This window comes from Toxotes jaculatrix, chromosome 16 (genome assembly GCF_017976425.1).
Source record: "Toxotes jaculatrix isolate fToxJac2 chromosome 16, fToxJac2.pri, whole genome shotgun sequence".
In the NCBI taxonomy this organism is placed as follows: domain Eukaryota; kingdom Metazoa; phylum Chordata; class Actinopteri; family Toxotidae; genus Toxotes; species Toxotes jaculatrix.
Genome location: NC_054409.1, coordinates 14,067,188 through 14,094,312, shown reverse-complemented (window position 1 = coordinate 14,094,312; position 27,125 = coordinate 14,067,188). Strand labels below are relative to the sequence as shown.

The window sequence follows — 27,125 nt, the reverse complement described above, 5'->3', positions numbered from 1 at the left end:
GACAAATGGATACACATTGTTGCCGTGAAATCAGTTAAAAATGTCTCAAGGCCTCATGTTAGTATGCACATAAAGATAATGCTGTCAAGGAGGAAATAATAGGATTATCCTGGAAGCAAAGTAAAAACAGTGTAACAGGACATTTAACAAATTCCAGATCTTTAAAGGCTACAGTGCGTTTCATAAGAGATTTGAGAATAAAGGGACAGAACCTTTGAACAAAACTCCAGCAGTTGAGAGAAAAGGTTTAAACTTCTTAAACTAAGATTTTATTTTTTTAGGCTCAAAAGTATCTGTGAGCGGGCTAAAACACCTCTCCTTGTTTCCAGATAAAGTTGACAACTTTTTTTTCTTGTTTTTGAGTCAATTATTGTTTTAAGTTGTATTGTCCTGCCTTATTTTGTCTTGTGTGGGGTAATTGAGTTTTCATGAAAAAAAAAAAAAACTACATTAGAAAAACAGAATGTCAGAATCTTTCTCCTTTTACAAGAGAAGCCCTCAATACCACGGTAAATTACTTGTGTGGCTTGATATTTTTGCAGTAAAACTGTCCACATTCTGATAGAGTTCCTTTCCATGCCACACAAAGAATAAAAAGGCCATTTGAAGACATTCAGAAAAAGTCAGTTTTGGCTCCAACATTGATTGGAATAGTACAGAACAACAATTCCTTTGTGTTAAATGTCATAATTTCATCAATACGGGGGGTGACCCCCATCTAACTGTTCATCCCCCATGTCTTACATCTAATCCCCTGTTGTTTCTGAATAAATAAACCCCCTGCAATCCCCTAACATCCTTCTACTGTACCAGGAACATAACAAAGGCTTTGTGTAGGAGAAGGTTAGAAGCTGTTTTATACTCTGGCTTTGAAAAAGGCAAAAAAGCAGTTGTCATTTATTGATAACAGCAGTTTCCCCACATCATCCCTCAGTGACTAACCCCCAAGCTCCAGTGTTTACCAGAATTAGAGATGATCCAAAACCACTGTGCTATGGGCCCGTATTTGAGGGAGAGCTCTGTTTGTTATCACATACACATGTCTGTTTAGAAATAATCAAAAATAAAATAAAAGACTTTTTCTTGGCTAAATGCAAAGCTCACAAGTCTAAAGTCTTATGAGTGGAAAAGCATGCTTAGTGAATGTAAATAAATCATTACCACCCCAGTTTTCCACACTTGGCAGTCTATAGCTGCCCCCCCCCCCCCCCCCCCCCTCCAATCCCCATCCCATTCCCATCCCATCCCCAACTCTACTCTTCTTTAGGGTTGGACATTTAGCAGAACCCTTCAGTCTCTGGTAGAAGTGAGTTGTCTGTGTTTAATGGTGATAGAAACAAGGCCTCCTTGCTCAGATTTTTTAGGGAAATATCAATCATTTTGTTGATTAAAACTCAAAATGGTTAATAGTTTGGAGGGTGTGCAGTCAGTAGAGTAGTGGGTCATTAGGTTAGCTTTGGAGTGTCCCATATCACAAAATGACAGTAACAGACCTGCAGAGGCTGTATTGAGTTTTTAATCAATACTAATGACTCTGGGATTGCTATGCTTGGTGCTGATATTTTTGGCTCACAAAATTCAACTTCATGGTCCACGGCACATTTCAGCTGCAAGAGCTGCAAACCTTGTCCAGCCACAAAGACATACTACAGTATTTTGCCTTGTGATACTGTGTTATCTCCTCAGTGAATGTTTTTTATTGAATTTCTGCTCTAATTAGTTACGTTACTTGTTACTACATTTCACCTTTGTAATTTGTAATTTCTACTTTTTGTTCAGTAGAGGTCATTAAAGGTCAAATGTGCTTGTATTAGGTGTTTGTAGGGAATTGAACAAAGTAACTGATGTATTGAAAGAGGACAAGTACCTTTTTTTAATATTCAAAATTACCTGACAAATAACATCAGCTCAGCACTTTCTGTATGTGATTGGACAAATGCACCACTTGGACTATCCTTGCTTATTGCCTATGGTTTCTTCACTAGAAATACAAAGCTTTTTTTTTGGTTTTTAGAAGATTAAAGATATTTGTAATTATAATTAACTACGCAAATCACATTATTTAATTCATTTTTTAGTGTGTATGAGAAAAAGAATGTGAAAGTGCAATTTGCTTTGTCCCTGACACTGTATATTTTCATCATTATAGTGGCTTCATTTTGTGGTCATTGTAAAATGTTTTGTGTGTGTTTACCCCTCTTTCTATTGCAGGTCAGTAGGATACTGTACAGCTTTGCCACAGCGTTTCGGCGGTCAGCTAAGAAGGCAATCCTGTCATCTCAGCAGGCTGCTCCGCTCACCCCTGACAGTGACTTGTTTACCTTCACCGTCAGCCTGGAGATCAAGGAGGATGATGGCAAGGGTACCTTCAGGTGGGATAGACATTTCCTCATTACATGACATCATTATTTATGATGCCTAAAACAGCTGCATTGGAGTCACACAAAAGTCTGGAAACACATTTTCATTTATGTTCAGTTTACTGTGTGATTTTTGCCATAAAAGAATGAACTTCATGTACTGCTCATGTAGGCATAATGCTCAGTGGGACTGGATATCGGCAGTAATCTTGATCTTGGATTTGATCCAGAGTATTTTTTTCAGTCTGTCCCTCTTGTAGAGGTGATCTCTGGAGTCAGCTGGCTGTCCCAAATCACGGCAGTCCAATAAACTGTGGCATGTCCACATGTAAGTAATTATTCATGTCACAGTTTACAGGACTGTTGGACATAATATAATATATAACAACATATTTAGAGCTTTAAATGATAATGGTCACTTTCTCATCAGAGTACCCGTGTCACGCACATAAACACAGGAACGTGCAGTCCTACTTTTGGGGATTAAGTGTTGTTCAAAGTGAGCAGACTTTTGGGTGACCCAGTTACAAAAGTCACAAAGCTTTCCGGGGTTGACGGCACGTGAAGCAGATGCTGCCCATGAGGGAAGCATCATGTAATTGGTTTACATACTAAAAAGAACTGCCGGGAAATGAAATGTGAAAATTATTCAACTAACTCTGAAATGATATAAATATAATTAAAAAGGATCACAGTATATTATATTTTGACCACTACTGCTATTAATTAAACTCTCACACACACACACTTTTTCACACGTTGATAAGAGAACATAACAGAGAGTTCCTGTGTGTGCTCCATCCAACCCATCTTCCCTGACCTTTTTTATTTTGTTTTCCCATATCACTGAGTCACTTCCGTGTGTTCACAAACAGCCTCAGATACTCAGCTTATTTGGAAAACAAAACAAAATAAACAAAAAAATGCATGTGATTATTTTTACCCAGCACATTTCCTCCTCATTAGCTCTTGGTTGATTATTTTTAGTTTGCAGACTTCCAAGCAAACATCCACATGCAATGTGAAATGGATTGCTTACCAACTGTAAAATAAAATAGATATAGAACAGGGAAAAATGGAATAGAAATGTAATGTGTTTAAAAAATATCTCCTTTAATAGGGTTTAAACAAGCCTGTTTATCTGTAGTCAGAGGACATATTTACAGTGTAAAACCATGACTCAGTCTGGCAGTCCAGTTGACTAAGCTCTCTCTGGTACATTAAGTTCCTACTCAGAAAAAAAACAAGTTTTTGTGATCTGAGCACTGCCTGAAATCATGGCAGGTTCCAAATGTTTGCAATAAATTTTAAATTGATTCATGATTTCTTTTTTTTCTTTAAAGATTCTCTTTATTTAGAATTTTCTTCAGTATTTCCTCAGGAATTTGTGTCAGCGAGGGTTTGGAGAATGTTGATTACCGTTCCTGTCTCAAACTTCTCTGCTTTCAGAACAGGAAAAGAACCAGGAGCACCAGAGCATGTTTGAAATTGATTCTTACGCACACTTTTATTATGATAAATGGGTCTGTTCTAAACACGAGCCATGGCCTTCATTTTTGCCTGACTGATTGGTGCTAAATTCCACTGATGTAACTGTCTAACAGAAGAAACCCGATGTGCTTTAATGCTTTGTGTAATTTTGTAAACAAAAGTTGAAAATCTTTATAAATTTTTTCCTTCCTTTGTAGATACAATCTGTCTAGTCAGTCTGTGGTCAAATATTCCCTGAAATTCACTGTCACTGGGTTATTTTCTAATTTAAGATCTTGGTTTCAAATGTTAGTAAATCTGCCTTAATGTGTCAGTATCAAACTTATTGCTTTATCTGCTACAGAATTTAACCAGATATGCCTTTGTCACATTCATCCCTGTATTTTTCCACTGATCTTCATGCTTCTAAAAATTTGGTACATTATATTTCTTGTTTTTTTTTTTTTCATATTTAGTGCTGTAGCAAAAGACAAGGACAAGCAGAGCTTCAAGCTGCGTGCAGGAATGGACAAGAAGATAGTAATTTATGTCCAGCAGACCTCCAATAAGGAACTAGCCATTGAGAGGTAAAATAAAGCACATACTCATGTGCACAGACACACACACACACAAACACAAAACACCTTGGAAACAGAAAATGGAGTAAAATGTACATTAAAACATTCTGTAAGGTGCTTGTGTTCAGTGCACTTTTTAAGTTTCTTCTCTTTTTTATATGTATAACATTATAAAAGCATGCGTGAAGAGAGAATAATCTGCACAACTTAGGGACTGGTGGATAGAAGTTAAAATTTTTGTCATTCCGAAATTGTCCTGTAGATGGAAAATTTCTAAGGGGATGTTCTGTCATGCTGTCAGACTGACAGAGATGTCTCTGTGTGCTACCTTTGTTTGCTTAAAATATGAGCAGACGTTGACAAGAAAGGAATCACTCCGCTATAATTGATAAACACACGCCGGCGAACATCTGTACATCCGTGTGTCGGCCCGTGTTGGGTTTTAAGTGTTCCGGCACAGTCGTAAGACGGTGATTGATGTGAGTCTATCTCTAAGGCTCCTCATTTTCCACGGTTTAATAAATCTGTAAAATGTAAACATTCCATCACTTTTTTGCGAACTTCCATTTTCACGGTGGTTTGTTATTGTTTGATGAACCCAGAGAAGGTGCGGACTGAAGTGCTGTGTTTAATATTCTCCATGTTCTGGTCTGTGTTAGAAGATCAGTCCAGGAAGCTATTTGCTGTAACATATGTGGTGTTTAACAACTGGCTTTACTCTATAGAGAGATTTATTGTTCCGTCTCTAGTTCCCGCTCTTGGTCTTTTTTTTTTTTTTTATGTAATCCTTTTCATTTCACCTCACTCTCTCTCTCTTTCTCTCTCTCTCTCTCTCTCTCTCACCTCCCTCTGTATATGTGTGTATACGTGCATGTCTTTATGTGCATATTTATTTGTTTGTTTGTGTGTATCTCTTCTCCAGGTGTTTCGGTCTCTTGCTCAGCCCAGGGAAAAACGTGAAGAACAGCGACATGCACCTGCTGGACCTGGTGGGTGGCCGTTTCTCATGTGTGCATGTCTGCGTTGTTGTGCGTTTGTGCTTGTTTGCTAACTTCCTCCAACTTGTTCTCCTTCAGGAGTCAATGGGAAAGAGCTCTGACGGGAAGTCTTACATCATCACAGGAAGCTGGAACCCCAACACGCCTCAGTTCCAGGCTGTGAATGAGGAAACGCCCAAAGGTAACGGCCAAAAATCTGTCGAAAATTCAAGTAAGACAGAATGACTTTGGGCAGTTGTTATTTCCGTGGTTCATATTTTATTGAATACGTGGTTATTTGTTCACGCATATTTTCACATCAATATTGGACACATTTCCAAGCACTTTCCATTGGCTGCATGAATCATCAGATCAAGCTGCGAAGGGAGCAATTAATGGTAAAATTATGGCTACAGTAAACTGTACTGTAAAATAATGTTGCATTCAACACAGAAGCCACAATGTTTTAACAGATAGCACATGAATATTACCAAAAAATTGGCAATGAAACAAAGACAAGTACATTGATTGGCTCAGGCACTAACTTTGCTCCATCCTTATGTCACATGTGGTACCTCCTACACCACCAATCCAGCTTTAAACAAGAAATCAAACTCCAGTGTTTTCATAAATAAACTCATTATTGGTTTGCTTAACAGAGATGAATCACTCATGGGGATGACAATTTAGCTGTTTTCTTGTTTTTCTAGATAAATTCATGTACATGACGACAGCAGTAGACCTGGTGATCACAGAGGTGGAGGAGCCGGTCCGTTTTCTGCTGGAGACCAGGGTCAGAGTGTGCTCCCCAAATGACAGGCTGTTCTGGCCCTTCAGCAAGCGTAGCTACACTGAGACCTTCTACCTTAAACTACGCCAGGTATGTCAAGTCATGGCATCATTTTCCATCTGTTATTAAATCAGTTCAAGGGCGGGTCACTGTGAACTGCACCAGAGATCAGCTGTGACCTGGAATAATGCAAAGCAATTAGTTTGTTAATACACCGTTAGTTTGTAACAACTTAGTGACATTGGAAAAAGAAGTGTAACAGATGTTTTATCCCCCAGTCAGAGGGTGGTCTCCTGACACTTTTATCGTATGTGTTCGCTCTCTTCAGATGGAGCGCAAGGAGCGTAAGAGTCCTGCCTCTGACACACTTTATGAGGTGGTGAGTTTGGAAAGTGAGACTGAGAGAGAGAAACGGAAGACCACTGCTAGTCCTGGCATCCTGACCACCGGGCCTGGTACAATGGTTCCTTCACCACCTGAGGATGACGAAGAGGAAGGTGATTGATACCGTCTCACATATTCTCTTAGTCACTTCTTCTGGTATTTTCTTCAATTAAAATCACTGAATACAGAAGGGTAGCATATATGTTATTAAAACTCAGATTCCTGATATTGCAGTGGCAGTATTTTCTTTACACAAGCCAAATGAAAATGTTCTTTACATATATTACCACATAGAGCCACAGAAGAAGGCTTATACTTGATGATGGTGTATATATAAACAGTTTTAAACAGACACTTAACTGGCAAGTTAATAGTTGGGAGTCGAAATCCCTGTGCGACACTGTGTTACAGAACTGTTTGTACTGTATCCTCACAAGATACTTAGCTGGCAGTCGTGTGTGTGTTTTTTTGTATTTTTGTGTGAGTGTGAGTGTGTGAGAGGCAGCAATGACATTAAAAGGCGTAAGAGCATAATTGAAGTACTTTCTGTATCTGTCTGTGTATTAGTCTTGCGCCTACTGGCGTTTTGGTACAGTTTGGTCTCATTATTTGGACTTCATGTCCATTGATTGCTTCATGCCTGTTGTAAATATTTAGATATCACAGTTGGTGTAGATAGTACAGTTTTTTCAGACAATGCGATGTGAAGATGGAATAAAAGACCAAATAAAGAAATAATTTATTTATAGAGCTGCAGTTCATCTTCAGTATTATCATGCACGCAGCTCAGATGCAGTTCAGATTAAACTATAAATTCAAGACAACACAATGTACAGTATACAGCATCACAAAACATCAAACCAGAGGAACCATGGCCTATGGTATAAACATCTAATTATACATTTTTGTTCGACTGACAATACAAAACACTAATCCCTTTGAATACGGAACAAGCATTGTCTAAGTTCTCACTGTAATTTAATCATTTTCATTTCACATTCATGAGCTCTGGTGAATTGTTTATAATTTGGAGACTTTAAATCTGAACATGTAAGATAGAAAAGGACGGTGACAGATCACACTTGTTTTCACTCTGTGTGTTTGTACGCTTGTGTGTTCAGATAATGACGAGCCGTTACTCAGTGGATCAGGTGATGTTTCCAAGGAGTGTGCTGAGAAGATCCTGGAAACCTGGGGAGACTTGTTATCCAAGTGGTAAGGCTTTGTTGTTCCCTTGTTCCCTCTGTCCTTCCCCTTCTATTGCTGTTGCAATGAAGGTGCTCTCACACATGCACACACACTGGGGTTTAGTTTATGTACTCTTTGTGAAAGAAAGAGCAGTAGGCAGGAGTTCTTGATAAGCAGCTTATTAAGTTAGTTTCCCTCTCCCATTACTGCATTTGTTTTTAATCAAAAGCTTGTGATGAACTGAATAGAAACTGCCTGTACTTTAATTAGCTGTAAGTTAAGCCCCCCACCCACACACACACATGCACAGTGCAGCATGCCTCTCACTTTCCCCGTCTGTTATCGTGTATGTTACTCAAGAATAATAGTTTTACCATATATGTTTATCATAATACATCCGTTTTGTTTTGTTTTTTCATTACCGACTAGATTTCGTATTTAAAATGCCTGTTGATAATCCCAAATGTTGACATGACCATTAAAGCACTGAATATTATTTTGGAGGTATGTGTCTCACTCCTCTGAATAAAAATAATGCCTAAATAAAGAAAAGAATCATAAGACTAGCCTGTCATAATACTAAGCTTTGTGTGTGTGAATGGTGATTTTGTGTGTATGAGCGAACGAGCGTGTGCTGTGGCATTGTGGGATGTAGCGCTCAGGGAGCACAGAGAGGCAAATCACAGAAAGCCCTTTACAATCTTATGCCCCTAAGGACCAGGCCTGGCATTACTTACGTCACATGCACACACACACACGCGCATGCACACACATGTACAGAGTATACTTTTGTTTCCCCTTTTAGTCTGCAGAAAATGCCACGTATTGCATAACCTGACTCTTGGAACAAATAAACAAAACAAACTCAAAAAATAGAGGGATGAATTAAGAAAGGGGGGAAAAACTGAGAGAATCACCAGGGATTCAGGGATTTTCTGTCGGCTCCAGTCAGGCGATAGTTTGTAGGTACAGCTGTGCCTCCAAGAACTTTACCTTCTCCTTCTCTCTGTATCTCCAATTTTGTCTCTGTCCCTTACTAGTGGGCTGGCAGGTCCCTGAGTTCATTTAATGCTGCATACAGTGTATATCATATAGTATATTTCACTCTATGCATGATGGACAATTTCCCCAACAGATTTAACATTTAAATGTTAAGATGAGGAACGAGGGAAGGAATTGACATAGCTTTCTGAGTATTGCTGCTGTAATTTTGTATTGGCTTATTGTCTCGTATTGTCTATTGTTTTCCATCTTGCTAAAAATAAGGCAAGGGTAAAATAAGGCAATACTATTGTCAGGGGAAAATGTGGAAAAAAAAAAAGAATTTCATGGCTAGATTAACTATCGTGTATTTTGTGTACAAAAATAGCACATATTTTACTTTCTGAATCAGTGACATTTAAGTCCTTGATTGATTATATCCCTTGCGGGAGTCATGGCTGGACCTTTTGAAAGACTGCTATGCATGTAAATCATTATATTTGTGGTATTAGGTGATGTAACTCCTCCTCACTGTCATGAGTCTGTCCCAGCACACCGTCTATAAAGTTGATAATGGTCCTTTTTAGACACAACTTAGGGCCAATGAAAACATTGTTTTGGGTAGATATTGTAGGCAGGTGTGCGCTGAAGATTGCAGCTTCACAATTGCATGTAATGAGGGAGTTAGCAGTATGCCATACTTTGAAGGTTGATTGAATAAGCAACTTTGGAAAAAGAGTTAAATCAAGTCTATCTTTGATAAAATGCAATGGCTGACTCTGGTCTCCTTCTCATGTCCTCTCCTCTCTTAGGCATATGAACTTATCAGTGCGACCCAGGCAGCTGCCAGCCTTGGTGCGGAGTGGCATTCCTGAGGCTCTTCGTGGGGAAGTGTGGCAGCTCCTGGCAGGCTGCCATAACAATGATCACCAGGTAGAAGAGTACCGCACTCTTATAACGAAGGTAAGACCACACAAAAGTATTGTCTTTGTGAACTTGATCAGGACACGCCAAATCCCCATGATCCCCTAATGTTGGTCGTATAGTGATTGGAAAGGCTGACCTCTAACAGGATGTCTCAGGCCTTTAATTTTAGGATGCATTTGCAAGCTTTCCACATCACCCCTGATGATTCCTGAATCTGTGTTCAAGCTTAAGCTTGGATAGACTTTTTACCCTGAACAATTTTGTCCTATTTGTTTTTACCCTTTACTTTATATTTTGATGTCTTTGATGAAGCACGTTTAATTTGAACAGATATAATTTCTTTTTTGGTTTTTGTTTTTTTGGTTTCTGTTGCCTGGAGCCTGTGTGTTACTGTTAATGTCCTTGGCAACGGTTTTGGTTAAGCTTTACTTCTTTGAAAGCACACCTCAGGGGCCACTGTTTCATAAGTTTCCCCTCTCATGTGCTCCAAACTTGTGATGGCAACCACTGCAGCCATGTAGATAATGCCAGTTTATGACTTAGGGCATTATGCAAGTGAAAGGTTTATGCACTTTCTTAAAAAAGAAATTTGTAGTGGTTAATGGTCCTGTTAAAGCCAATAATCATTATGTTTTTCTTATAAATCTTATCATGATTTTGTGGCTCACTAATTAAAGCCAGTAGTTTTTCAGCCTGTATCCAGTTCATAAAAGGAGAAAAAAGATATCTTTATAACTAACTCTTTATAAAGGAAGGATTCACATTTCAAGAAGTTAGGGGTTGTTTTTAGCTGTAAGAGTCTGGAGGAAAGTAAAAAAAAAAAAAAAACGTAATCTAGTTTTCTGTTATACTCAGTTTTGTGACTTTGGATCTGGGTTAGAAATTGCACGTTTTAAGCTTGATACAATGGTTGGTCTGTGATCATAAAGGATAATTTAATTATCATTATTCAATTATGATAATTTCAGGTGGGTTATTTCTAACATTTGGTTTGTCATAGCCACAGCTGCTTGGCCTTGTTATTGCATGTCTACATACCTCTTGTCTATAAACTTCTGTCTGTATGTGTGTTCAAAATGACAGGTAGCTTTTTAGCTTCAGTTTGTTAGAGAATCACCGTGTGCTTGCATGAGTCTGTCTGTGTGGACATGTGTTTAAGGATCGGAGGTGGCTTAGCCCTGCTGTAGGTGGTTAGACCCCCTGTGCACTGTGAGAACACTGTGTTAGTCTATGTAATTTTATTCTCGGCCACAGCTCTGTCCACTGTTCTTATGTAAAGGCAACATCCCCCGGCAGCAAGCTGGGTCCCAGGTGGTAACAAGATGTTGGTCTTGCCCTTTCCTCCCCTCTGCTCTCCTCCCCCACTCTCATTTTCTTCACTGTCTCTGATCACATTTCCCTCCTCCCTTTCCTTTCTCCTCTACTCTTTTCCTATCTCTGCCATGACACTTTTTATTTAGTCATGCTCTTAATGCCATGTACCTGTCTGTCGAGAACTGATTTGGATGCTTAAAATTCGGAGGGTCAACTCAAATAGAAGTTTTACACCAAAGTAATGTAGGAGCCAAGCTGGTTTTCCGTTAACATGCACGGTATGAATGGAATCTCAACTTTCACTCAGACAACAATAACAGTGGATCAGAACACCACTGTATTGATAGCCACTGGACAGAAAGTTGGATAGGAATTTATTGCAGAAGCACTAAAGCATTCCAGGTTTGTACGTCAGCCAACAGACGCAGGGAGAAAAGTATGGAGGACACGTGCAGCTATATCTGACTCTGACAAGCAATTTGAGTTTTATTTAGTCTCCTTAGAGAAAGGCTGGGCAAGGTAGCCAAGAACAGTTAAATGACAGAAAGATGACCAATGTTATTTATCATATTTATTTTCTTATTTAACAGCAAAGTGTTCATATAGGAAGATGTATTGATTTAAAAAAAAATGGACTTGTCTTAGACTTGTGTCTTAGTTCAAAATGGAACTAAAACACAAAAGGTCTTGTTGATAGAACAGCTCTAAAATGTTGAAAGAGTATTGCAGTGTATTGCGTAACAGTACTCTGCATAGTATATCTATTAATTAAGAAAGAATTTTCATTCACATTCATGTTGCTATTGTTATTGGTACTAATTAAAGCTTATCGTCCTGCGTACTAATTCATTCTTTGCCTTTTCAGCTCCTGTTATAGAATTTGTACATACCATACTCATGTACCAGCTCCTAATTTGCTGTGTGCACTTGCTGTATTAAGCCTGTTAGTGTGTACTTCTTTGTATTGCAATGTATGCACATCATGTCCTAGCTAGTGCCCCCTTTTGTGCCCTAACCCTTTCTGAACTTGGTGTTCATCCATATATCTGAATGCAGGGCATTGATGGAAGTGGAAACAGGGCTGTAGTTCTTAGATGTTTAACATGTTCTTCCCTGTTAAGTCCTAATGAGCTCTTTGATATGAGGGTCCCTGCTGCCAAGCACTGAAAGTACCGGTCTTGCCTAAATTCAAATACTGACTAATTAACCTCTCCACCAGTAACCAATAAACCCATTAGGCTGCTATAGCCATGGCCCACATTTTGCATCGACTCCATAAATTATAGTGAGCACAGGCCAGTCAAAGTTACCAAGTCTGGTAAACAAATAATTGGTTTCAGCAGCACACTGGTCCAGTGCCAGGTGATTTAAATTAGGAGGATGTTACGAAAGACAGCGTGACATGTTGGCAGGAAACGCTTTGTTATTGTTCTGAAGAGCAGTATCATTGTGACCATATTACAGCAGGACAGTCATCACATATTTATCAGCATAATCTTACTCTTTATGCACCAGTGCATACCAGATGTTGATGCGGTGTATGAATGTAATTAAATGCTATATTCAGTAGTCTGTTGGTAATTGAAATCATATTGAACCATGGATGTTGTAGTGTTGAAGAGTATGCGTTAAATGTTGGGGCTACCACCTGCAAAGAAATATTCAAACTCTTACTTTAGAGAGTGTTTAAGAATCTAGAGTTGAAAATAGCATGATTTTTGTCATGCTAGTTTGTTGCAGATGGGACGTTAGAAATCTCCTGAGGTGTGTGTATATGAGCATACATGCACACATTTATGTGTGTAGTGTAGACACAAAGTGACCAGATAAACACAGGCCCGGTTCTCAGACCTGCTGCGCCAGCCTCCTGTGGAGAGCAAAAACAAGCACTCATAACTACCTGTCTGCCTGCCTGTCTCTGTCTGACCCACATAATCACCTGTCTGCCTGCCTCTCTGTCTATCTGTCTATCTTTATAATCATTTGTATTTTTGTACGGCTGACTCTGACTCTCTCTGGCTTCTACCTAGACCTGTTTGTGCTCCTGTCAACTCGTGTGTCTTCCTGCCTCACTCTGTCTGCCTGCTCATTTGTGTTTTGTCACACCGACTGCTTGCCTTTTTCTCTTTCCTCTCCTGCTGTCCTAGCGGCCCCCGCGTGTCTGCTTCTTTCCTTATTTGTGTGACTGTATGCCGGCCCGTCTCTCTGTCCCATAGGTTTATGTGTGCATTGCTGCTCAGACCTCTGCTCAACAGAAAAGGAAATACTTTCAGATGAGCTTTATCCAGCGTTGAAGCCAGTTTCCCATATCAAAAAATACACAGTGAGTGCCAGAAGGTTCAGATAGTCAGATCAAAGAATTTTAGAGTTATTTTTGCAGTTTAAAGTGAGCAGGCTCCATTTTTTTTGTGGAATTTTGTATCATCTTCCTACCGTCGCGTTTGTATCTGTCTGTGACTACGTAGCACCTCTTTCCACCCTTGCCTTATGTTTATGCCTTATTTCTGTACCACCTCTTGGGTCATTGTACAGAGATAAGCGTCATTAATTCATGGATATAAATTATAGTGCTTTCGCTGTCCAGTTTTTTTGAAACCCTTTTAATTTCCATTCTTACCAGGCACTTCTCTAATTAATAAAAAACCCAAATAGGACATCAGCTGGCTGGTTCTTTTTATATTTTTGTTGTATCACGCTGATACAAATGTTGGCACCTAGTGACTGCTTGTTTTTATATTTATATAGAAACAGAGCAGAATTACTAGGATTATGAGCCACCAGCTGGGTGGTGTTGGTGGATTGTGGGTATTAGTAATAATCAGATGAATGTCAGCAAGTGTGGTAGTGAACTTATCTTAGTCTTTTAATAGTAAGCAGCTTAGCTTGTCAACATAAAATTTATTGCAGTTTTGACCATCTACTAATTTTTTGTTATTTAAATAAAAATCCAAAACATTTGCCATTATTCTACAGATTAATCACAGATAATATTAAGCTTTATTTGCATTCCACCCCAACAGTAACTACAGGAATGTCAATAAAATTAAGCTGTTAGCCAGTATCATGATTTGATGCAATTATATGACAGTGATGAGCTCTTTGTAAGTAATAATTGTAAGCACCAGCATTTATCTTTCCCTCGTATCCAGTCCTGCTGCACCGGAGTTTAGGGCCATTGTGTTGTTGCCAGGTGTGTGTCAGCTACTGGAGGCCTGTCCTTGAGAGGTTGCCAAACTGTGAGGAAGCATAAGTTAGACAGCTAACAGGACTGTGTTGTGCTCAGCTTGGCAACCAGGTGACAGTACATCACGCTCTTCCTTCTCCCTCGTTTTCACAGCTCTCTTTTCCTCATACTGTTTTGTTCTTGCTGTCTTGTATCTCCCCCCACCCCCCACCTCTTCCTCCTCTCATCTTTGATGAGCTCTGTGTTTCCTTTGACTCCCTTCCTCATCCTTTTCTCCCATTCCTCTTCTTGTTTCAACCCTTTTCGTCGTACTGTCATCTATTTTTAGCTCCTCGTGTGGTGGGCAGAGGAGGTGCGTGAAAGCATGGGAGTGTGTCTGGATTGTGGAAAGGTGCAGGCTCATGTGTGTGTGTGTGTGTGTGTGTGTGTGGCTGTGTGGGTATGTTTAGGTCTCCATCACGCTACACCAAATTGCCCTGCATGAGACAAACTCTGCAGTCTTCAGAATTAGGACGAGGATGAGCAGCACTAAATCTGACTGTGATTACTGTCCACTGAAGTTTCTAATTTTAGCGCAGGATTCTGAGTAATTAAATGTAATCATCACATCATGTGACCTAAAAATAACTCGGTAATTATTCTAGCACAGATTCAGTAGACTCTTCACAGGGCAGCTGAAGGGGACTTGCTAGGGCTAATTTAAGACAGTGGAATAAAAAGTGTTCAGCTGAGTCCTAACCAGACCTTTAGAGCCTTGGAATAAAAAAAAAGCTGGTTGTTGACATTGCTGGGAGGGAGATTAAAAAATGTCTGGTGAGGTCATGCTACCTGGGTATAGCTGACTGTATCAAAGCAGCTCTCATGTGAAGTGGAGGTGCAGCGTTTGCTGGTGCATGCAAAATCAGGAGCAGGTGCATATCTGTTTAGAGCTCTCAGGCCAAATAGACAGAAGGACATGTACACACACAAAAAACAAATGGACAGTTCAAATGCAAACATTCTGCAACTTGATAAGTACAAACAGAATCTGAAAATGTTTGGACCTTGCTTGTACTGTGCTTATAAATGCAAGTGCATTGGCTATTGAATAAGAATATTTTTTACAAAAACATTAAGTAGTCGCCACTTAGTTCTGGAGACTTTTAACTGTCCATAATGTTGCAGTCTCTCTCTTTCTCTCTCCTGCTCTTTTAAAGACACAAGTTAAAGAGAAAACAGAAAAAAAACACTTTTATATCTAAAAAGACCCTAGAGGAAAGTAGGTCATTTGTGTAATTATACGTTACATAAGTACCATTGTTACACAAGGTTTACAATGCAAAAGGCACCAGTACAGTGTGTGTGCATGCGTGCGTGTGTGTGAGAGAGAGCATGTGCACATTTTCGAATGCGATGTTATTTCACAAATGTGTTCATGTTGTATGAATGGTATTATTATTGTTAATTTTGCCATCATGACTTTTCTGCTACAAATAGAGGGATCAGGAAAAGTTTTTCTGTCTAATGTTTTTGATCATGACATTTCCACATGATACTCCAGTCATCATTTATAAGTTTTAGAACAAATGCCTTAAGTAACCACTTATTTATTACAAAAGAATATCACAGTAAAACCTTGTCATATACATAACATTTATTTTTCCAGGTCAGCAGCAGGGCAAGTAAGATGTACTGCATTAAAGTATTAATAATGTAATGCTTTGTCAGTTACAGCTAAATTAGCCTTAGAAAATGCTGATTTTTAGCACACAGCTGAATTGCGCCTTCCACACTCTTACAGTTCATGCTTTTGCACCTAGAAGGCAGAGCCAATTGCTAATTTCATAATTTCTTGCTGCATTTCCACACAGGCTGTGAGCGTAAATTAAATTGTTTGCACTGTGCTTTCATGGATTTAAATCTGTTTCTCAGTCTCTTAAGCTTTAATGTTGCAGCAGTTTACTTTTGGCAGATTACAACTATAAAATGACTTAACTTTTAAAAAATCAGTTAATTGCATTAAGTTTTATAGAGATTACAGTACTTCAGTCTTCCTTAGTAAACATGCAAATTGATAAAATGAACACATCCAAATTAATGGATTTTTTCATTAGGTGATTTGCTAAATATCAGCCATTTAAAAACAGTCTTCCCTGTCACTGTGCTTTATATATATATATATGTATAAAGGCAAATTTTAAACCCACACACTTAAGGGCTGATTTAACCTCTGTGCAGCCTGAAGCACGTACTCTATGGTAATTTCAACATGGTACGATGCACAAAGCTGTAGGGGGACCTGCTGTCCTGTACTGCATGTCCTTGGTTTACAATCAGATTAATAATAGCAATATTTCCTGTGCACCCAGGCATGCACTTATTGTTTCACTGCTAACGAATACAATAACTTTGTGTCTGGATTGTTACAGCTCAAAATTTCGGGCTGCAGAGAACAGTCAAGAGTCAATTTTACAAGAGCTGGATTAACACTGAATGTTTCTAATTTTAACAGTGTGAAACAGTATTTTTGAATCTTGGGTAATTATGAGAAACAGTGACACACGGACACGCACACACACAAAAAAAAAAAAAGAAAAAAAGCAAAGGGGAGTGAGAGGGTGGGGGAATGAGGCAGCTTCATGCCCTTGTAGTTGATCATTGGTTGGAGCCGCAGGGAAGGGGAGGGGCCTCAGTGCCACTGTTTCTGTAGAGAGGGAGGCAGAGGGAGTGAGAGAGAGAGAGAGAGAGAGAGAGAGAGAGAGAGAGAGGGACAGCAAAGAAGGATAAATGAGCACAGGGGGTTCTCCCAGCATCGGTATGCCTGCCTACCTCATCTGCTCTTCTGGATAGAAATAACAGCTGAGGTGTGTTTGTGTGTGTGTCTGTGTTTTAAACATCAGTCACCCCACGCACTGCCTTCATCCTCTTAGCTCACAGCAGTCTGCTGTGATCTTACTACGAGGGACCAGACAGAAACTGAGACAAGAGCAAGCGGACATGGAAGAGTGGTGAAAAGAGGGTAGAGGGGCAGCAAGAAAGAAGAGAGAAAAAGAAGAAGAATCGGGAAAGAGAAGCAGGACAGAGGTGGAGTTACAGGACAGAATTAAAAGGAGAAATAATGCCTAATGTCCCCTTCTCTCAATTTATGTACGCAGAGCATTACACAATAATGTCTTTTCTCTGGAAGCTGTGTTTGTGACTCTGTGGACTATAGACAGATAAAAGGCAGCTTCAGTCTGTGCTTTCTGCAGCTGCAGCAGATGTTGAAGACATCTCGGACTTTATAGGGAGCGGAGGCATTTCAAGCATAGATTGGACTGGAATTCCTTTAAACAAAGTCACATTTCTTTCTGTTTTTTTCCCTTTTTGTGCCTTCAGCTGGGAAGTTTGCTTTACTGGAAGAAAAGGAAGAAAGGCAACACACATATTTCTTTTTGTGTGTTAATCTGTTGGTTTAATATCTTGGTATAAAACTACAACTGCCTGCACTGAGGACAAAACAACGGAGCTTCCTCACATTTCTCTGTCCTTTCCATCCCTCCTGCATTTGAAATGGCAGATGGCAGCAGTCTCATCATGGAACCGCAGTGTGGAGCTTTTCGTTTGGACTGAGACCGTACAGCGACTTTCAGAACCATCCAGCTACCCTGATAAATTAGTGGGTTCTTGGGTTCATCGTACCCTTGAAGGGCCCCTCAGACAAGGATTCCTGCCCAAGATGATGAATTCTTCCCTGGACCCACTGAACCAGAGCTCTGCTGACCCATCGAACTTATCTGCTCCCTTCTGCCTGCTTGAGATAGGCTATTCCCAAATTTTCGCCACCTGCCTCCTTGAGGTCTCTATCATCCTTCTCCTCACTGTTCTCATTATTTCCGGAAACCTGGTGGTGATTTTTGTGTTTCACTGTGCCCCCTTGCTTAGCCAGCACACCACCAGTGCTTTCATCCAGACGATGGCATATGCTGATCTGCTGGTGGGGGTAAGCTGCCTCTTTCCATCCCTGTCCCTCCTTCATCACCTGCAGGGCCTCGACCCCAAACTCACCTGCCAGGTGTTCGGGTACATGGTGTCTGTTTTGAAGTCAGTTTCAATGGCGTCGTTAGCATGTGTAAGTGTAGACCGCTACATTGCGATCACACGACCTCTGACTTACGCGTCCTTAGTAACGCCTTGTCGAGTGCGCTGCTGCATCGTTCTAATATGGGTGTACTCTGCTCTGGTGTTTCTCCCATCTTTTCTTGGGTGGGGGAAACCTGGTTACCACGGCGATGTGGTGGAGTGGTGCGCACTTCAGTGGAGCACTAGTCCAGCTTTCACAACCTTTATTGTTGCACTGCTCTACGCCCCAGCTGCTCTCACTGTCTGCTTTACCTACGCCAATATTTTCAAGATCTGCCAACAGCACACCCGGGAGATCAGCGAACGCCACGCACGTTACCGACCCCAACAGCTGCAGGGCCCAGGGCTGACAGTGGGATCTGTGGTCAGGGATAACAGTGCAGCAGAACAAGGGCAGTTTTCTCACTTGTCCCAACCACAGAAACTCCAACATCACCAACCACAGTACCAGCAGCCAACATCAACATACCCAGACAAGCGATACGCTATGGTACTGTTTCGCATTACCAGTGTGTTTTATATCCTCTGGTTGCCCTACATTCTCTATTTTCTCTTGGAGAGCGGAGGGATCTACCACCACCCCGCAGCCTCGTTCCTCACCACATGGCTGGCCATCAGCAACAGCTTCTGTAACTGTCTCATCTACAGCCTCTCCAACTCTGCCTTCAGGAAGGGCCTCAAACGCCTCTGCTCCTTCTGTTTACAGCGCAGCGGCAGTGGCTTTGGGGTTAGGAGCACCAAAAAGACTTTCATTGGCTCTGTTGAAAAGGGATGTACAGGGCCGGGGTGTGGATATGGCCATGGGGAAATAGGGATTGGCACAACATGTCATGTGTAGTGCACACACAGAGGAAACCCTTGTGCCAAATTGGCATTTAAACTTTTTAAAGGATGCCCGATGTGATTGCTGTAAAATGTCTCCTCTGTTAAGCTGCAATGTGCAGTAAAGAGATGGAGGGAGGCGTCGATCTGCCACTGCTGTTTCTGTCGCGTTTGGAGGTTAAGCAGGCGTCCTCTCTGCATATGCCACAGCTGGCAAAGACAGAGAAAGGGAGTCAAGAGCAAAACACTGAAGGATAGAAAGACCCAAATAGCCCTCAAAGTGTTTTAAAATGGTCAGAGAAACCTAGCGTACTTTGTATGGGCAGGCGTGATAGATGAAAGGGGTTGGAAAGAAGGAGAAAAAGATGTCTGAAAATCTCTGGAGAATTGAACTATTTTGAGGCTGAACGACTTTTTAAAAAATCTTTTTATTTTATTTTATTTTAGTTTACCAAAACAAGAAAACATTGTTCTGAAATATACATACATAATATGTGAAACAGCGTGACCTTCATTTGTTGCCAGATTATCAGCACTGTATGTGTTAAATGCAAAAAAAAAAAAAGGAAATAAATGCAAATGGAACAGTTGACTGCTGCATAGTTTTAGTAATGTAGTGCTGAGGTGACCTGCCAATAGTAAGCTGTTTAAAAATGTTTTTATGTGCTGTTACCCCCTCAGTATTCACATCCTTAAAATGAAAATGAAATGGAAAGAAATGAATTAGGTCTAGACCCAGTATCCAAGCCATTTTATAGCTTGTTTGATTGAACTGATTATTGTTTCTTCATCTAATCATGGACTTTGAATTTTAGGTTATTTATTGATGTTGTTATGCAGGATAGAACATTATGACTCTTACTAAGTTGTGGGTTCAGACACTGGGCCTGCTGTTTGTAACATATGACATGGGATGCCACCCAGCTTTGGTGTACGACTGTTAAACTGACGAAAAATCAAACATAATTTTCAGTGAATTTCTTTTTCAATGATTTTTTTAAGAAAAATCTTTGTCAGTTTCATTGCACCTTTGTTGTTTGGATTATGTAACTAAACTTATTTCATAAAAGTGTCCAAGGCAAAGCAAGACCAAGGAAATATGTATTTTTACACGTATTGTACAATGATTTTTGGTACATTGTTACTGGACTGATTTTATTTTATTTTTTAAAGGTTTTAACCGAAGGTAAAACTATTAAGCATAGTTGGAGAACCCTCGAACTGTGATCCTCACCCCTTGTCTTTAGGAGCTGGACGAACAGTCTAATGAGAAGCCGTAAATGTGTAATTGTGGAAATTCCGCATTTATATATTCTTGCAGATAATTAGATTCCCTAGTTGTGTTCTGTTTTGTGAAGGCATTATCGTGCCTGCATTCGGGGACTAGTGCACGCGCACACATGCAAACACACACACGAATGCAGGAGGATCACACTTAAACAGAACAGACAAATAGCCCATTCACTCTGCCGACAGTCTAACCTCTATGTGACACCGTGAAGAGGGGCTAACCCCTCAACTTCACTGGAAATTGCAGTTGCATGTGTGTGTGTGTACATTTGCGTCTTTGTGCATACACGTGTCTGTTTCCTTCATCTTGTTGCCATGTGTAGTTTTGTGATCCCTTTTCACTGTAACTTGATGTTTAATACAAAATAATCAAGACCAGTGGTAAGCCAAAATGAATCTAAGTGTACATACTGTGTCATAAACACAAAAGTTGTGAGAAATTATCTCTATTTTGAACTATGGAGACTCACTTCACAGTTTATTTAGGAGCAGATACTCTAGCTTTATATACCTTATCTAATCTACCAAAGAAAGTTCAGCAGATATTCTTAGATTATGATATTTTTTTCTAAATATCTAACATATGAAAATTTAGTAAAATGCAAGTGGATTTTACCTCAAAGTTTGTGTAGGTCCACTGCACCGCGTTGGCTCAGTGATGCCTTGCGTGCATGAACATGACTGTTTCTCAGTATATAGTGATATATTGTTGCCTTGATATACAAATGAAAATGAACTGTTCGGGAAAGGATTTTTATTCCTCTAACAGCTAGGGAGGGCTCAATTTATAGACATGTGACTGTTTTTAGAGGAAATGACATTGTATGCATGTGCAGAGGTGAAAATGTTCACTAGCCAGCATCTGTCACTTAATTCCACATTCATTACAGAATAACCACAACCACATTTTCTGTGTAAAGTAATATAAAAATGTGCCTGTTAATTCAACTACTCTTAAAAAGTTTATAATTTATAATAATTAACTTTTCTGTAAAACTGAAAATAACCAGGAGCAAACATATGACTCAAAACTGTTCATTTTTTCTTGCATGTGTTTGCATAGGTGTGTATGAGTGTGTGCAGGTGTGTTAGGATGTGACCATTGGCTGAATTGGACTGTTGAAGGTGTCCTAGAAAAGGTGCTGACAAAGTTATCACCTTTCATTGCTTTATTAGCTGCACATCCCTCGAGTATACTGTATTTTGTGAGTGTATGTGAGTATGATGTACAGTGGTGGTAGCTAGATGCACATGTTGTCTTTAAATATTTTGACTGTCATCTGTGAAGCATTGCCAAATATTGTAATCTTTCTTATTTGTACCTTCTTTTGTCCTGAGATGCCGTGTACAGAATTGGCGTATTGAATGTCTGATCGTCAAACTACACAAATTTATTTTTGTAAAATTACTTTGTCTTTGTCTATTCCATTGTGAAGTGATACGTGTTTCAGACTCTAAGTAGGTTTAGCAGCATGCCTACCTATTGAAATGATTGAAGTTGTGTCTTCAAGAAGATGCTTTTTACTTGGACAGTTTCTATTAAGGTGTGTGTACTGTCTTTTGCAGTTTGAAAGATTTAAGACTTTTAATTTGACGTAAGAAGTTCTCCACTAAAAAGATATTATTACATCCAGCAGTTAATGGTACAATTCCTCAGAAATGTGAGAGATTTAGGGCAAAGTGTCTTGGGAAATTATTCCGCCAAAAATGCTCACATTAGCGTTCACAGACACACATTCCCTTTTTCCTGTGGGAAAACCACTGGCTCTCATGTTCTCAAGGGAACACCACTCTGGTAGTGGCTGTGCTGAGGTATTGTGAGAGGTGGTATGGACACTCGGGCTGGGAAGCCATGTGCAGGTCAAATGCAGCTTTCTGCTATAAGAGAAGAAAATAATTGTTGGTGTAGAGTAATGTGTAAGTGAATACTACAAAAATCAGTAAAACAGTAATCAGTGCAACACGTGAAGGCCATCTGCAGATAGTTAAACAGATACAGATGGGTGACAAATTAAAGGAAAAACCAACATAAAGTGTTTTTTGCCAGGTGTTTGGCTACCATGTGCTACCAGAACAGCTTCAGTGAACCTTGGCATTGATTCTACTAGTCTCTTGAACCCTGCTGAGGGATTGGAGCAGCGTTCTTACAAAAGATGCTCCCTCATTTGGGGTTTTGATGATGGTGGAGAGTGGTGTCGGTGACTGCAAAGGCCATAGCCCCTTGTGCCCTTAGCTTCCTTAGTTACTGGTTACATTGTTTCCAGAATCCTTATATTATTCTTTTATATTCCATTTTATTTCATTTTAATCCAAATTTAAAGTCCAGAAACATCAGAGATCAGCTGTTGCTCTGTCTGTTCCATCTTCCTCTTCTTCTTGCATCGCCACTTACTTGACTGGGACTACCCAGCTGTGTTTGTCTTGGGAACAAAGTGCAGACCCTATGTAGCTATTGAAGTCACATGCTGTATATGTGGCTCAGGGTAAACAAAAGTGTATGAATGGTATCTGTTATTTATCCAGGCACAAAACACATGAAGTTGAGGCATAAGAATTTTTATCATGAACATATTGTTCATGCAATTATTTAACAATAGAAGTGCTCAGTACTGGTTGGCTATTGTAGCTTACAGCCTGAATAATGGCTGACTTATGACCCAGCTGTTGTGAGTAAGAGATTATAATCACATTAAGATGAGACTGACCACTGTAACAAAACCTTGGTCTGGAAACCTTCCCAAAGATGCAGGAATTTCTCTGGAACTGATTCCATGTTTGTTTTGCCCCCACTGAACGCTAAAAATTGCTCACAGGGAACAATTGGAGGATTTGTAAGTTTCTGATTGAGAAAATAAAGCCACTTTTCATATGCTGAGGGTGTTGAATTCATGATAAAGTTTTTTGTAAGATGGCTGCTTTCATAGATTGAGAATGTTGGGATGTTGTAAATGGTCAAACATGTTTAATTTTGCTTTCACTGAAAGTGAGTCTCTGTGACCAATAAGACACTTTTTATTAGATGATGCTTTGTAGGTGACAAACCTATATGGTATTGTAAGATGTACATGTTGTGTATCTGTACCGAGCAAATAAATGTAATGTTATCTCAATGTATTCAAACCTCCTTCTTCTAATTACTTTGCTATTACAGAGTCAGGGATGTCTAAGATAATGTGTGTGCGAGTATGTGTGAAAGAGAGAGACTGAACAGTATGGAGTGCACATTTTTGCTTTTATTGTCAGTTTCTCTACCTTCCCACAGGTTAAATTAGTTAACACCACTCAAGTACATTAACACGCTCTGTTATTTTTGTGAAATATCACTAAGTCCTTAAGAAAAAAAAAAGCAGACCCTTCAGTTATATTTAGTGAGGTGAAAGGCTTCTGGCCAAAGATCAAGTACTGCAGTTGATAAGAAAATTAATAGCTCTTTTTTTTTTTACATTTTGCATTGCATTCACAGAATTTTCCATCATTTGCCAAATCATGAATGCCTTATGTTGATCGTTACAGATAAAAATAAATTGTTGCTGTGTTAACCTGCTGTAAATGGACTGCAATACAGCAGCACCATATTTGTGCAAGCAGTCGGTCTGCTGCATTTGCAAGATGGCGAAGCTGCAGTGGGAAACATTAGACTGGAAAATACTACCAAAAGAAAATCCAGACCATTGTTGTTTCAGCAGTGTATGTAGTATGTTGCGTTGTCGTTGTGCTTTACATTGCTTCTTCCACTGTCTGTCATCTCTGTTCTGATAAGATTCACATTTTCCCTATCCTCCTCGCTCTGAGGCAGTATACCAGTGCAAAAAGTAGGCACAAAAAGTAGGGCATGAGACAGACGATTAAGATTTAATGATGGACTATGCTAAGGTGAGGGAACAGCACAGTGGGTAGCTTGAGACCGATTATTTTGAAGGAGAGACAGAAGGAATTACTGACTTTAACTAGTATTTGCTTTATTACAAAGGAATTCAAAATTTCACCTGTTTACTTCTGTATTTGTAATGAAGGCATCTATCAAAGCTCTACTGATTGTTTCCAAAGCATCAAAGAGATTTACTATTTCTTGTGTAATCTAATTTTGATTCCAGTGAATTAATCAAAGTGTAGCACTCAGGGTTATTTGGGTTGGGGTTTATATCAAGCTTGATAAATATCGCCTCATGTTCTCTTGGCATCTCAGCGGGGTCCTTTAGGACCAGAGAAAGAATAACAGAATGACATGTCAGCTATTGTGTTGAGTCAGAGAAAATCAGGGACATAAACAATAGAGGGCTAGCTACTCAGCCTTCCCACGGAAGCCCTACTCTGGTACTTTATTCCTAGCTTTAGACACACACACACACTGTAGCTCTGCCATTTTTGGCTTACCCCCAGTGGACTGTTTTTATGGTAGGTCTGTTAGAAGAACACGATTTTCCTCCTGACTTCCATTTAAGTTCATAGACACTCCTTTAATTCCCCTGCAGTACTGTGGCAGTTTCTCGTCATGGACAGTTGACAGTGTTACGATATTCATAGCATTTCTCAGGACTAACAGAAACAGAGCAATGAGAACGAGCTGCTGTACTGTTGTTTTCTTTGGTTGCCATTCCGATCACTTTATTTGCCATCAATTGTAATGAGAATAAAACAGTCTGACTATTCAAATAGATCTGTGGCTCAGGAATAAAACATCTTTCCTTTACAGCATTAAGTCTCATGTGGTCTTATGAACATTTTTATTACAGTTTAACTTACAACATATTCCTTTACGTATTCCTTGACGTATCCTTAAACATGTTTTGTTAATGATTAATCTTGGGAAATACACTTTTTTCCTTTCTTGTGAAGTACGGAGCTAGAGCAATTAGCCTAGCTTAGCATAAAGGCTGGAAGCAAGAGGGAGAGCTCTGTCCAAAATTCAGAATTATGAATACAAGGACCTCTAAAGCGCTCACGTTAGCATGTTTCTTTTTGAAGTTCAGTGAGTGAGTTCAGTGAGCAACAGGGAGACCAGGTAGTCACTGTGAGGGGCCACTGGCTTTAGCTCATTACTGACCATTCAGACAGTGTCATTGATCTTCTCATCTAACTCATGACAGGAGAGTAAATGTTGAACATCAAGATGGGCAGGGTGGAAGTGCATTTCCGAATCTGTTCTGACTTGTTCTGTCTTTTGCTGCCTTCTTTATACAGCTACATAAACATACACTGCTCTTAGCATTCTCTTTCTCTTCTGTCTTTTTGTCTTTATCATTTTAACTTTCACATTTCCTTCCACTTCCATGAGACACTGGATTTGTTTACCTTCCCGACTCACGCTACCCTCATTCCAAACCTCTCTTGAACTGAACAGACAGAGAGGAAGCTAATTGGCCATTATGTTGGAGGTCTTTGTGCATGCTCTCAGCACTTCAGATAAGTATGGCTAAGTGGTGCTTGTATAAACATGGATCCTTATCATTCACTGAGAGACTGTAGCACAGTGTAATGGGCCCTTCACACTGGATGCATTAACTCCACCCCTGTGCTCTAAAATGCATCAATACCAATGGCTTTCACTGTGAATGAACAGGTTTCTGGAGTGCCTGTGTTCACCTTTATAAGTGGCCTTGTGGCTTAAGTTCAACCTGGTTGAACTTCAGTGATGCACTTTATGGAGAAGCCCTTCCATGTCTAGATGGAAACATGTGGCATAGCCGGCCACAAAGGAAAGAATATTCAAGAACAATTATTCAGATAGTGTTAGAAGTCAAATTGCAGTGTAATTTTAGAATTGTACAGTCTGTTTTGGAAATGCTCTCCTTAGAAGTGAGTGGACATATTTCTGTGGTTTTGAAAATACAGTTGACCAGATCTCAGATCACTGGATGGGATATGTTACCTTTTACATTGAATGGTGAAGTTATTGTATACATTAAAAACCAGCAGTTTAACGACTGAGGAACAGACCTTATTCCGACCAAAAACACTCTAACAATTAACATTACTCAAACTTCCTGAAGCATCCAATCATATTGGCTTACACACACACACACACACACATACAGAGACATGCAGTAACTATGACTTACTGGGTGTGGTGGAAGTTGTGGAATGGATTTTAAAAAAAAAAGACCACTGTTGTTGATCTCTGATCCCCATTAGCTGGCTTTGTTTTAGTATTTCTTTCTTCCTGCATTTCTTCTTATACTTGCATTATTTTTGTTTCACTCTCTTCCTCTGTGGAAGTTGGAACAGAAACCTTGGGTAAAGGAGAGGGGAGGGCTTGGTGTGTAACAGAGAGACAGAGAAAGTATAATTAGCTACAAAGTGAACAAGAGAGAGTTGAGAGGATGGTATTGCAAGTGCTTTTGAGCAAGGCACTGGATGCTGAAAAACTCAAGGAGTGCTTTCTGACTTTCCAGTGTGTACTGGAAACATTTTCGTAGATGAATGAATGGAGTATCATATTAATTTGCTCATATAACATGAATCATCATTGTGATGTACTGCTGATTGAATGGTAACCCCTCTTTGTTCCCACTGACTATCTCATTATCTACCGATGGTGTGAGCACAAAGTCTGAGCACCAGGCTTCAAAGTATGTAATGATGGACTTCTGCCAAACAACTTAAATGAATGTCCCATTTTTGTATTACATCATCTATCATACACTTCCAACTTCAGAGCCACTCTGTCTCCAAATGCTACCCTCACCGAGCACTTTATTAGGAACACCATACTAATACTGGATAGCTCCTCCCTTTGCTTTCAAAACTGCTTCGGTTCTT

At 39.7% G+C, this 27,125-nt stretch overlaps 2 protein-coding genes across 4 annotated transcripts in view; both read left to right on the top strand.

Moving 5' to 3' along the window:
* LOC121195412 (rab GTPase-activating protein 1) overlaps positions 1–27,125 on the top strand; it is a 66,642-nt gene that overhangs the window by 16,979 nt on the left and 22,538 nt on the right. For all 3 annotated transcript variants that reach the window (XM_041058860.1, XM_041058859.1, XM_041058861.1), the window contains 8 exons: positions 2,212–2,372; positions 4,307–4,417; positions 5,331–5,397; positions 5,485–5,587; positions 6,096–6,265; positions 6,504–6,672; positions 7,681–7,774; positions 9,541–9,691. In XM_041058860.1, the coding sequence (XP_040914794.1) occupies positions 2,212–2,372; positions 4,307–4,417; positions 5,331–5,397; positions 5,485–5,587; positions 6,096–6,265; positions 6,504–6,672; positions 7,681–7,774; positions 9,541–9,691 (1,026 nt within the window). The remainder of the gene's footprint in view (positions 1–2,211; positions 2,373–4,306; positions 4,418–5,330; positions 5,398–5,484; positions 5,588–6,095; positions 6,266–6,503; positions 6,673–7,680; positions 7,775–9,540; positions 9,692–27,125) is intronic.
* LOC121195413 (probable G-protein coupled receptor 21) lies at positions 16,662–19,666 on the top strand. The gene has a single exon (XM_041058862.1). It carries the CDS (start codon positions 17,692–17,694, stop codon positions 19,090–19,092), a length of 1,401 nt encoding a protein of 466 aa, XP_040914796.1. The 5' UTR covers positions 16,662–17,691; the 3' UTR covers positions 19,093–19,666.

Excerpts from the sequence above, each read along its gene's own strand:
- LOC121195413 (XM_041058862.1), top strand. The coding sequence starts at position 17,692 with ATGGCAGCAGTCTCATCATGGAACCGCAGTGTGGAGCTTTTCGTTTGG.